Source organism: Salarias fasciatus, chromosome 23, assembly GCF_902148845.1.
Source record: "Salarias fasciatus chromosome 23, fSalaFa1.1, whole genome shotgun sequence".
NCBI lineage: Eukaryota > Metazoa > Chordata > Actinopteri > Blenniiformes > Blenniidae > Salarias > Salarias fasciatus.
Window position 1 is genome coordinate 22,452,277 of NC_043766.1, and position 13,662 is coordinate 22,465,938.

At 40.6% G+C, this 13,662-nt stretch overlaps 1 protein-coding gene across 1 annotated transcript in view; it reads right to left on the minus strand.

Annotated features, from left to right (window-relative positions):
- Window positions 1-645: 645 nt before the first annotated feature.
- Window positions 646-13,662, minus strand: part of hcn2b (hyperpolarization activated cyclic nucleotide-gated potassium channel 2b) — a 37,333-nt gene continuing 24,316 nt past the window's right edge. The window contains exons 5-8 of the mRNA XM_030082437.1: window positions 8,881-9,027; window positions 8,337-8,577; window positions 4,942-5,106; window positions 646-1,746 (exon numbers count right to left, since the gene is read on the minus strand). Coding sequence (XP_029938297.1) covers window positions 776-1,746; window positions 4,942-5,106; window positions 8,337-8,577; window positions 8,881-9,027 — 1,524 coding nt within the window. The 3' untranslated portion in view covers window positions 646-775. The remainder of the gene's footprint in view (window positions 1,747-4,941; window positions 5,107-8,336; window positions 8,578-8,880; window positions 9,028-13,662) is intronic.

Below are 13,662 nucleotides of genomic sequence, written 5' to 3' on the forward strand. Positions count from 1 at the left end.
CATGTATTTATTTGTGTGTGGACTGTCAGAGACAGGTAAAGCTTACATATCTGGATTCAGAATATTTATAAAATATTCATCCATTAGTGTCAACAGACAGAAAAACTATGGCTTCAATTATCATCAAAATTATGTCAAAGTTGAGTGACTTTGTTTTAAAATTGAATAACTCACATCACAGCAAATGTTCTCTTGTCCATTAGTTTCCAGATCTGTTCATGGTCTTACTTTAAGAAGGGAAAAAACAAAAACAAAAACTGGAGAACACGCCACTGTCTTGAACTTTTCATGAAAACACAATTATCAAGCCTTTGAGACCAGATCTTATTCCGTTTCGGTCTGTTGATCAAACGTGTTAAGCTAGCTAAATTCCATTAAAGTGCCAACCTGATGGTATCCTGATGTCTGAAGCAGGTCCCTGAATTTCTATTAGTCCTCTTCAAACCCAAGTTTGCATTGAATGAGCTGAATGGGAGTATTTTCGAGGTAAATATACTCATATTTGTCGACTATTTTCTGAAATGAAGGTGCTACTTTACCACTACGTATCTGCATCTACTATGTCTGTGAGTAGAAACATCTCAAAGCTGAAGTTTCAAAAGTCACAATACAGACTTTTTTGTGTTAAAACAGTCTCGTTTTAGTTTTTCCCTGCTGCCCATCACTCAACTTACATTCGGATAGTCAAACTGGAGTAAAGACAAGTGGAACCCCACCCTAGTTCTTGCTGTCAAGCTCATCATTGAATCATTCTCCAAAAACAGCATATTTAAGATCACAAGTTTGAGGACAGCCTGGATCTCACTTTGATGTGCTCTGTCTCAGGAAGGCTCACTATAGAGTCCTTCTTAGGCAGTCCTACGTCACCTAGACCTGTTCCCACACCCCCCACAGAGAGCCCTGCACCACTTACAAAACCATGCACAGAACCAGGCAGGGACGCAGCAGGGAAGGCTCCCACGGACATCTGGTGAGGAAGTATCACTCGGGGTGTTATAGCGCTCCGGACACCTGTCTGACCTGATGAGGTCTGGGGAGGTCCAATGGAAGTCGAGGAGACTCGTGTCGACTGGGGTGGACTGGGTACACATGGTTGCGCTCCTTCATGAGGCAGTGAGGGCTGGGAGGCTGACAGTGCCCTGGCATCCTGGCTCAGGCTGCCCATTTGCAAAGAATGGGTGCTCTTGTGGGTGCTGGGCCAGTGTGCAGGGCTGGATGCGTGCTGCTGGGATAGAGAAAGCTGGGAGCCTGAGGTAGGGCCAGCCAGGGCACTAGATCCATACTGGAATGATCTCCCTCCAGCTGCCAGCGGGCTCTGGACAGATGGGCTGGAGAGGACCGGAGCAAAGGCACCAGACGCAAGGAGTTGAGACTGCAGCGGAGAGGCTGACACAGGACTGGATACACTTTGCATCACCTGGAATCTCCTCATCATCCTAGGAGACTGCATGTTCCCCGTTCCAACAGAGTTCCCTTGCACGGGGGGACAAAAGTTCATGGCTACAGCCTGCTGCAAAGTGGCAATCGCTGAATTCTGGGGCTGTGCGGAGGAACCTGGCGGAGTAAAAATCCCACTGTGTTGTGAAAGTGTCATGGACATGGCTCGAGGGCGGGGCACATCCACCTGTTGAACCATCTCTCGATCATATTTGACGATCTCTTGGATCATCTCATTCTCACGGTTGTTGAAAACACCTGAGTTGAGATCATGCTGGACTTTGTGCATTAGGATCGAGTTCTTCTTGCCTGCGATAAGAAGACAGAAATGACAGTATGCTGAAGCAAATACTAAAGTTATCTCATCCAAAGCAGTGAAAATTAGCAATGACATTAAAATTGTGATCTGACTCCCCCCACCCCCCAGGCCTTGGTAGACATGATGTCTATTTTTTTTTTCTGCACACACAGAATCCATCACAGGCAAAAAAATCACAAGAATGTACAGCAGCCAGAGGTAATGAGTCAAAGTCAAACAGAGAGCAGGCTCATTGTCATGGTGTTTGTTTACTTTACCAGTCTGCAAAAGAATTTATGGTGAAAATAATTTCTATTTGAACATAATTCCAGGAGGGTGTTTGTGAATATTGTGTCTTGTTATTTAATAGGCAGTGACACTTGCAATTAGTTTAACGGCCCAAAATACATGGCACCACTGACAGTGGTGTATCCATTGTGGAAGTATGAAGGAGTGATCTCAGCTTTGAGAGTGCTGGAGGAAGAACTGGCATTTCTACTGCTTTCCTGGAGGTGACAGATTCAGATTCAAACTGCTAAACCGGCTTAGGCCTATTAAGTGCAAGTGAGTCGCCTGCAGTGCACTGGATGCAGGTTCAGTGGTTCAAAGCGCAGCTGGATTTAATGGCCACAGCTTCAGAAGCAGATGTGCAGCTGACTTGGGGCCAAACAAGAGATGTGAATGCCTCAGCCATGAATGTGGTAGCAAGGAAACATTAAGACATCACCAACAGTAGATCCAACTCACGAAAAGCAATATTTGCATTTGCTATCTCTTGCTATCTTGAAAAATGAGCCAGGGAGGAAGGATACACCAAAGCCTTTTGAAGGAAATTTAGCATTATATTTTTAATACAACAAGACTTGCCCAGAGCATGCAGTAAGCACCAAGATATAGAAGAAACTGTAGAATGGAGCAAAGCCCAACGCTTTCTTTCTACTAAAGCTCACACTGGCCTATATATATGGGGGTTGTAGCATCTCCTAATGAGTGAACTCAAGAAAGTTGAGATGTAATCAAATATTACTTTACATTTACTGATAAAGCTATTAATGGAAAATAAACGACGTTAAGACCTAAGACATCACCTCTCAGCTTTGAGGTCAGAGAGTACGAATGAGTGTAGGAAACCTAAGAATGGTAACGCCTTTGGGAGTTGAAGACTGGGACAAAAACCAAGAAATCTGCGTGCTTGAGCTTTCCGGTGCATCCTGATGATCCAACATCTGTTGTTACTTGAGAGCAAAGACAGACTCTCACAGAAGACCCACAATACATTTCTCTGAAAACAGCTATGCCAGCTGACTGAGCAACATGGTCAACATGGTTGCATGTTGGAGGACAGAAAAGGAACAATCTGGCCCGATGTCTGAGTTCTCCATCCAAGATTGGAAAGTGCAAGAGCAATGAATTCCATATATTCTGAGTTACATGAAGAGGAAAAAAAAACATTGTATCACTGAGATTTGGTGGAGGTCATTCTTGTTGTTGTTCACCTGAGGAAGACTGTGATTGAAGCAGTCATCATGAGGAAACACGGATTGCAAACTGATTATCCATGTGATAGTTAAATTGTGATGATCACTTCCTAGATGGTAGATGAGCATAAAGAAGACAGGACAGGACCTTTACTGGGTCTTCACTGTCTAAGTTGTCCATTCAAAACTACACTGAGCACACTGATGCCTTTGGAGCAGGTGGCAGGCTGAACCTGCCTCTTCTGTAGGATCAACACAGAAAAGGAATGTACATATATATATATAACACGATTCTTGCATTGTTGCTTTGACAAGTGTCTGCTCATTACAAAGTTACACCTTCAGCTGCTCCAATTATTACAATGTAGTTGCTCATACCAATCTTATGTGACACTATATTTACACAGTTATGACCTTAATTGTAATGAGTTATATTCTCAACAGATGCGATGCATTTATATGTGATAATTGTGTCTCTCTTGTGAATAATCAGCTTATGTGGCCAAGGATCATTCAGGTGTGCACTTCAAGACTGTGTGTGCACGTGTGTGCACGTGTGTGTGTGTGCTAAAATAACCTATACCATGATATAATATTTTCCTGACATTTTGAAGATTTCATTGTTTAAATATTGGGAGTTTTTCTTACATGTTTCAGGCCTGTATTTCTTTGATCCTATTATTTGTCAGCTAAAGAAAAACAAAACACGCTATGAGTAATTAATATGCACATGGAGAGCACATGGAGCCCAGTGGGAATGTCTGGCTGGTGGTGAGATCTCATGCTAGTCATCCTGCAAATCGCTAAGCTGCCCGACCGAAGGCTACCCATGACTGGAGTCTTGCTGCTATGGCAACAACAGCCGGCAGGTAGCGGATGCGGGGATTTAGCTAGCATGTGAAGTCTGGATGTGGGAAGTGACACCAGAACAACAGCTGACCTCAGGTGGCATGCTCATAGGTGAAAGTTGTTTTCATTGTTTCAAGAATGACCCACTGCACTGACAATCGGAGTCAATTATTATGTGCATAAGTTTTTTATATTTAAAGACAAAAAATGCAAAAGTCTTAAGTGTCTGAGGTGTCCTGAAAATGGCAAGCTGTCTAAGCAACCATTAAAATTCAAAGGAAATCATTCACATCTTTGCATGGATACACTTCCCCCCTCAGTTACTTTCCTTTGCACCAAACCATACACAGCGCTTGTTAGGATCATCACACTGCACATCACAGCTGTCATATCACACTGTGTTTTGACAGAGACATCATGTTAATGAATGAAAATCTTTTTTTATGCTTATACTTCATTTCATCTCGTGAATGGCTAAGGCACCACATCTACATTTTTGCCAAAAAGGTACGAGGTTAATTATTTGAGAATAAATCTCTAAAAAAAGCTATACATTCCATTTAGATGGAACATTTCCTTTGGATATCTTTTCATTTATTATTATTCTGACCTTTTTAGATGTGGGTAGCTCAGAATAAATTATTATTAGTTATTTGTCTCTTCAAAATCACAGCCTTTTTGTATGAATTAGAATGACGCAGGTATGGGTGGTATAAGAGTTATCAAATCTTCAATTAGAGACAGGCAAACTAAAACCAAAGCAAACTAACTCTCGTACAAACGGAATAATTAATGGTGAGTTATTTAGTGTTAGTATCAAATAGAAACAACTGTTGTGGGTAAGGAGACTTTGCCTTTGCTGAAAGGTGGCAGTCTTACCTATCCTGTCCAATCTGTCGATTGCGACGGTCTCAAATGCCCTCCTCATCATGGGATACTCCTCCAGCACCTCGTTGAAATTGTCCACAGAGAGAGAGTACAGGCGACAGTAGGTGTCTGCTCGCACACTGGCTGTCCGTCTGCCACGGGTCAGGAGACAGATCTCTGGTAAGGTGACAGACAAGCCGGGAAAGAAAGAAATGGTTGGATCAGATGAATGCCAGGCTGGCTGATTCCAGGGTGTCAGACAGGAACGAAAAAAAAAAAAGAAAAAAAAAGAAAAGAGCTGAGATACTGAAAAGGAGAGATAGAGTGAGCAGTCTGAAACTGATCTTCACTTAACCCGACTGTGCAAATGTCAGAGAAAGAGTGGAATTCACTCTGATATGTATGAAATCAAACCAAACACAAACATGTTATCACAGTGAAGGCATCTCACACATGTCATGAGTGTGACCCAGTGACAGTAACACGGAGTGTTTCCTCCACCTCTGGCAGAGCTCTGACAGCTATGTGAAGGGTACACAGCACTATATTTAGAGGTGTGCAACCTAAGCTTCATTATGGTTGATTTTTCCCATTTCTTTTCCTTTTTCCCTTTATATATTCTTCTATGCAGCTTTTCCTTTTATGGGCTGGAGCTGACTGTTCTCCTGACAACCATGTGCCCTTGTTTCCCCTCACCTGAGAGGTCGACCTGCTCTGACTCTTGGTGGGAAAGAGAAAAATAATGAAACGTGAGGATACTTAATTAAGGATGTGCTTACTGGCACTGCACTGGAGTGGAACATAGCTGTCTTTTTCACTGAGATTTCTTAAAAAGGAAAAACACAAAGTCAAGTGCTACAATAATGACATCTTCACAGTGTCAAAAAGATAATGTCAAGTGAAGAAGTAAATCAATACGGTGCCCACCGATATTTCAGTGTAGGCTGGTGTTTACTTAATGAAAACTGCTTTATATATTTCGCTTTATATATTGCGTATATTTCTTCTGTCATTGCCAATATTTTACTCATTTGTTTGTTTTTTTTAAAACTATGTTTAAATTTAGAGAGTGAAAAAATATTTTCACTTTACTGACACACAATCACCTGAACCTTTAGCCAAGTCAAGCCTTTTTTAAGGCAGAAAGTTTTTTTTTTTAATAAAAACTTGATCATCCTTAATTTTAAATAAATTCCAATTTTAATTAATTTCTGGAGTTTCAGCATGAACAATGCCTGCCTCGATCCTCGCACTGTGACTCATTAAAGAAGCGAGAGCAGAAAGTACAGATATTTGAGTGGAGTATGAGTGAACAGTCCTAAATAATGACAAGTAAAATACAACTAATGGAAAGTACTGGAAAAGTGTTATGTTGAATATACCGTGATTTCTGTCCATTTTATGAAGGACAATAAATGATTAGCACCTCATGAGAAGCTGCTATAGTGTAAGCAGAATAAACTGTGTGAAGTCCTTCAAAAACCGTTATACTCGAGGCACTGAGTTGTGCTTTCTTTGAACTAATACTAAGATCCCCACAGTCTATATAATATTTGGTTTTCTCAAAACAGCTTTCTAGAAAGTAGGTTTTCTTTGTCCTTTGAATTTTGCCTCATCATTCTCAAGAAATTAATCACACCCTTTTAGATGTTCCACTTTTATGTAAGTTCAGGAAAACTCAGAAACTACCCGAGACATCCTTTCATAAACTCTCACTTAGGAGAGCTTCATGGTTATACATAACGTGTTCATTTGCATAGTGCATAGCATCATTAGCGTGCAGGGGGAAGTGCTTGCAGAGGATGATAATCCTAATGAAACCGCTGGGGCTAAATTAAAAGGCTGTTCAAACTACTGGAGGTCCATTTGTAGTTTGTGAATAAGACAACAGTCATCATTAAACACACTGAACAATACAGAGAACTGCAGGATGGGTAAAGTAAATTTTGGACGCCCACAAGCGCCTTTTCTTGCTGACAGATGTGGAAAAGGTTGTGTTTATGGGGAAACACTTGCAGTCCATGTAAACATGTTATCTTTTAATCATTGCTCATAAACTCATTGTTAATAAATGGAGGGACCGTATGAATGGCTTCGTGCATACTGAGGAGGAATATTGACTGAATGTATCTTATGCAGGTAAAGCCTCCAACAAATGTTAAAAACCATAATTATAACAGTTATGACAGCCTATATACGAAGACTGAGTAAATAAAAAAACTTTCAAAGGATCTACAGCATCTGGTTCAAGAAAAGTGAAGCTTTCTCACGCTTATGGAGTTTATCTATTGATAACAGTATATTATATTTTATAAAATAGCAGGAAATAATGACAAGTCAAGAATCAATGTGAAATTTCTACTGAGAGTGAGAAAAATCCTGAGCTGAATGGGAGTGTCGGAGGCAAAGACATTCATGCTGTCTGTTGCCTCATCTTTCCATATTTTTAAAGTCCTGTGGTAAAATGTTTCAGTGATAGATGCAGTCTTTTGTTGAAGCCTCAACAATTTCATCAATTGGTTTGACAGACTTCCACTTTATGAGGCAATACACCCCACGGATGACTTCTATGTTTACCTGCATTAGAACCAAAGAAAAAATAAATTAAACTGTTAAATCAAACACAATCCAGTCGAATGTCCATAAATGTGTGCATCAATGTAGCATTATGTGTCCACATAAACAGTACAGTCAAGCTTATTTGTAGATGACCGAACTCTGGCTCTCGAGGTCTCTGACCGAGAGCTAAAAAAGGTCAATCCTGGTGATGTTGACATTCCCAACAACTTCCAGCCGCTTATTAATTCAGAGCTTTAACCACACAGATCCACTCCTGTGGTGCTCAAGCTGCGACATTACTCCAAGCCAAGAGTGAAACTTGTTTTTGTGAATGAAGACTTGAGATTCTAATGAAAGACTGTATTCTACCTTTCTCCCACAGGTTAGAAAACATGGATAGTAGATTTGATGACTGGACTGAACTGACAGTTCACGTACAGTGTGATTGTTGCTATGTGTTTGCTGCATTTTTATTGGGCTCACTGTCTTTTCCAATAAACTGCTGAAATCAGCTCTAGCACCACACAACCCAGAGAGGGCTTAGGTGGCTACAAATGAAGCTCACACTCGGCATTGATCAAAAACCTGACTTAGTGACAGTTATTAATGCTGTCATCTTATATTCTGCACCAATTTCTTTTCTCTACACTTTGTTCTTTTGTCTTTCACCACTAACTTCCACTTCTGCTGCCACTTTCTAGATTGTATTACTGTTACAAGTGATGCTGTATGTTATGTTTATGTTGCTGGTGTGTTTTTAAATAATAAACATAAATAACATAAATCTTTAACAACAACAACAACAGAATATGATGTCAACCAAAGAAGCTTCTAAAGTTGTGACCTACCTCCAAAGTAGGAGCCATCAATGAGCTTCATGCCCGTGGTGCCTTTGGTCAGGACATTGACCACGCCATGCTGGATGAAATACATCTTCTTGCCGATGGTGCCCTCCCGAATGATGTAGTCTCCAGGCTGGAAAACCTCAAACCTCAGCTTGGTCAGCATAGCAGTCACAAAGTTAGGATCTGCGTTGGCAAACAGCGGCATGCAGCCCACCAGCTTACGACAGTTGAAGTTGACGATTTCCTAAATGGTTAAGCAGAGAGTAAAGAACTTATTTAGATTTTAATTGAATTCACAGCTAGAGGAAATGTCTTATTAGTCTCTTTAAATGTGAACCTTGAGTTACAGTTCATTTGAAATATTTTCAACAATCTGATTTAAAAAATAGAGTAGGTAATTGCAACAAAGTCAGGATATATGCAGAAAACACTATAACCAACCATCATAATCAACTTAATCCAGTGTATACTTAATGAACACTTGGGAAATGTGTGTGTTTTTGGGTGAGTGAGCAGATTGAGAGTGAGTGCTGGGCTGTTTTCATACCTCACGCAGAGGCTCATTAAGCTCCTCCAGGATGCTCTCTTCATCAAACATCTTCCCCTGGTACCTGTGCTCGTAGTAGTCATGGATCTTCTGTCGGAAGTCGGCTGGTAGCTTGTGGAATGACATGTACTGCTCCACTTGTTTGTACTGGAGCCATAACACACAACAACAAGGAGAGACAGAAGCATTGATCGATGAAGAATGAGACAGCAAACCTTATTGTTAAATGGGATTGTTTGAGAAGAAGTGCAGCATCACACTGATCTCTTTGCAAGTGTCTAAATAGCTGAAGCAAGACCTTCCGCTGCGACTTGAAAAGCGCGTCGCTCAGGCCGTCACCAGCAGCCTGAGCATGCATGTGTATGTTAATGCCAAAGCTACTGAGATGCTGAGCTGTGCACACATGAGGATCCTGTGACCCATTTATACCTTGTAGCTATGGGAAGACAACTGTGATGAAGCCGTTAAGGAAACATGACAGCTCTGGAAACCCATGAGGATTTATCACGCTCTGCTGTGTTTAGAGAAAAAAAGACAGCTGGATTGAACATGTTTAACCACAGACAGCTTCTCTTCCTCCATCTCTTTCTTTCTCTTTGGTGATATTGGTTAAAATTTTTTTTTTTTTTTTGGTATTATCATTATTATTTATTGAAAAAGTTTACAAAAAGTCGTAGCCCTGCTCACAGTTGAAAATATTTTATCATCACTGTTTCTATGAGAAATGCAGGTGAAGCAACTGCTATGTGAAACCGTGAGGAGTAAAACAGATACATGTAAATAATTAAACCGAAGTCGGTGTGTGTTTGTGTACACCGAACGAGAGATGTTTGTTATTTATGTTGTAGCTGATAAATATGGAACTACGGCTGGATGTAAAGAGCATAAAACATAGGCTGGCCGCTGCACATCTTGTTTGTTCACTGGAGGGTCAAATTGAACGCAAGTGTTTCACACCGCTGCATATTCAGTGAAGTTATGTTTATCTATATCAAGGGATGCTTGAGTGTCCACTTCTGTCAGCTCATTGGAACACTCCACTATGCATTTCATTTTCATTTCTGGTTTCTCAGTGGAAATAGCGAGACCTCCTGCATGTCTCTTTTGGTAAGGTGCAATTGCACAGTACCAGCTCTGAAATAAACCACGACACGACTATATATTAACTGTCCACACTTTGAGTGTGCTCATTCCTGGAATATGCATTAATGCGGTTACACGCATCACTACCTTTTCTGTAAACAAACGATCCGCACTACACATTGCTCAACAACCCGAGGATGGAAGAGCGACTGCATGATTTTGAACGGGCCAACAAGATAACCCTGAAACGAGTCTACCTCGTGTTCCAGCAGGAGAGCAGTCAACACGCACAGATGCAACGCTATGAACGATGCAGCTGTTTCCATGAACCTACAGACTAAACAGCCTAAAAAAGGGTCATCAATACTATACGAAATCTGCAACAAATCCATACAGGACTGTGTTTTGGAGTTGCTTTAAATCTTACATAAAGTCTCTCCCAAGTGTGTGTGTGTGTGTGTTGTGTGTGTGTGTGTGTGTGTTTGTGCGTGCTAAGCAGTGTGAGTCATCCCCCTGTGGAATAAACTGTCAATTGGGCAAGTAGTAGATTTCAAGCACAGGGCTGAGGGAGAACCTCGGCGTTCCACACTGACAGACGAATTTAAAGGACACGTCGTCCAAGTGTGTATATGTATGGAGGAGGAGGGGGCAGTGGGCGCTCCGGCAGTGACCTTGGCTGTAATAGTCAATGACACATGTGTTGGACAGAATAGCTTTCTGTCCAGGAAATTACATTTTGTCACGTTATGAGGTGACATATGGCCGAGAGTACAGAATGGAGGGTTGACCTCGGCGGCACGGTTGACACGGCAAATCACAATATCCTTAATATGGCACAGAGTGGCTGTCACGGCAGGACATTATTAATTTTGTCTCTCTACCAACGCTTTTTCTCTTCACATGTAAGGACCAGACAGGTTTTCATGTAAAGGGAAAAGAATTGTTTACAAGTGAAAAAGTGAGATGTAGTTCTTTTCACATTTAATGGAATTTTGACTATTTAATCCAACTCCTACAGCCTTCCCATTTCACTGCGCTTGTGTGGTTTATAAACTGCATTAATTCTACAAATACAAGGTCGTCGCATACATGACAAAATGACCATCAGATTGGGTCACTTATTTTAATGACTCATATAATGAGATTACATCTCCAAAACAATTCACAGGATCTTCTTTAATTCTCAAGCAAACCAATTTTAATCTGCATCTCATTCAGTTTTAATTAATTGCTTTTGTCATGGTTCATTTAGCACGAAAAGTCACAGCAGCACTAAACAAAAATCTTGGAAGCTGTTTAACTCAGTCTCTCCCTTAGATTTCTTCTCCAATCCTCAAATAAAACCTGAATTTTCTTGTCAAATTCTTCACTACGTTAAGTGAGGACTCCCTTAAAATGTATGTAACCCCAGTAACCCTAACACATGTAATGAAACACATTGCGATTTGCACAAAGTTGTCAAACGCCACCTCATTTGCCAAGTGTCAGCAACAATAAAGATCCAGCAGACGACTAGAGAATCCAACTCATTCAGTCAAGCACAAGGATAAATTGGGAGGCTGCTACTAAGTGTTTCCTGCCTCAAGATCCAGTGTGACAGTCTCAATTAAACTGGAATGACATCTCTCTCTCTCTGTCTCTCTCTCTCTCTCTCTCTCTCTCTCTCTCTTTCTCTCTCTTCTTTTAAAGTGGTTGCAGAGGCAACTGAGCTTTATTGACTTTGTGACTTTCTCAGCATTAGACTCAGATTAGTAACCATGTCACTCACAAAGCAGAGGAATGAGAAGGTAGCGCTTAAGAAATTGTGTTCTGGAAAACCTTAGGTTCTTCTGAAAAACCATATGGCACACAAAAACACAGATTATATATAACTATAACGTCATTCATTGTTTATTTAATTAATATTTCCAATTAAAAAAAGCCTTTTAAAACTGGAACTCCAAATCCTCTGACCAAATGATTTCTTCCAAGCACACACCAATACAACTATCTGATATACTTCTAAAGCACCGCCTCCTTTCTAAATACAACCTAATGGCAGAAGGCAGAAAGTACTGGACTTCAATCCCTGATGTGGTGCTCTTATAAAACTATCAAATGCATTACATACATATAATGGAATCAGTTTCACCCTGTGGACTAACTGGAAGGAGGGGGTAGGGGTAAGCAGAAGCTACAGAGAGGTTTTTTATGGGACATAAAGCTGCTAGTTGGTAGGTTGGGAGCATGATGCATGGCTGTCACCGTAAGCTGCCACAGAGGGAAAGGAGAAATTGAATTGGCCCCCTTATTAATGGGCCATGTCACTGAACGTCATGGATCAGGATGTGACATGTCTTATATCTGTGGTGTGTGTACGTGTGTGTGTGTGTGTGTGTGTGTGTGTGTGTGTGTGTGTGTGTGTGTGTGTGTGTGTGTGTGTGTGTGTGTGTGTGTTCGTGTTTGTAAAATGATGCGGTTTCACCCAACAAAGAATGGAAGGAATTTCACATCATACATACCAGACTTTTTTTTCTTTTTAATTCTTCAAAATACTTCAATTATAGACATCCTGCTTTTAGAAACACAAAGTCACACTGTCTATATTGATATCTATATCTAGCATAAGCTGCATAATCTGTCTGAAAATAAGGTAATGTAAAATTTTATATAGCACATTAAAGTTTTGCATCAGTTGCCGTGGTTACTTGATTGACCGTCTGGTCTGGAGTGATTGACAGATATTTTTCAGCAGGATTTTCTGGATTTTCTTTATTCAGTGGAATTCGGCTCTCATCCACGTGTAGATTAAGTTGTCCTCTAATTACCGTTATTTTCCACAGTTACCCAGTTTGTTGGTTTGTTTTAAATATTTGTAAGTTCTCTGTAACCAGGGCTTGTTCTAGGATTACAGACCCTTGAAGAGTTTCTTTATCTAGTTTTTTCAGTCAGTAAATGTTGTATTTAGCAGTTAACATGATTTGTACGACCAAAAGGTTGTTCATTCCTTCTAAGGTGTTGTGGCTTAAAAAACATAAAATTCAACATTGATGCACTTTGCTATTAGCTTCAGCTGACTTCTCATCTTGGTCAGCACCCCTTTGTCCCACCCCATTGCTGTTTTTTTTTTTTTTTTTTGTATTATCTCTCTGGTTCCAAAAATTTGATCATGTAAGAGTCTTGCATGATTGTCTATGTTTTTTTCTTTCATAAACCAGAACCAGCAACTCAAAGCATTTCATGATTTTTTTGGGGGGGCCACAGATCACAAATCATTCATGCTATGTACTGTTGCACTGACATGTGGGACAATGTAATGTTACAGGGAGGATGGAGGGAGCGCTGAGATATATCTGCACCATAGCTCAGGAGGGTGAGCTATTAAACGAGTCCATCCACACTTGCGCTAGTTCATGAGCACCCTCCCTCAGCACTTTCCCTTTGGATTCTGTCTGGGCTGATATGAAACAAGTTGCTATGGTTGTGATATGACTTGCAATAAACAAACCCTCAGGTACATGATATTGATGTGTTTGTGCATGTCTGCAGTTCCCACCAGTAGGGTTTCATAAGCAGAGAATCTGGTGACTTTTTCTTGTTTTAAGCTATTTTTCATGTATTTTTGTGCTTCTGACAGATATGTAGCACAATCTCTGTCAGTCTCCATCTGATTCTCCAAATGTGTGTATCCACCCTGGCTTTTACTATGTGTATATTGCA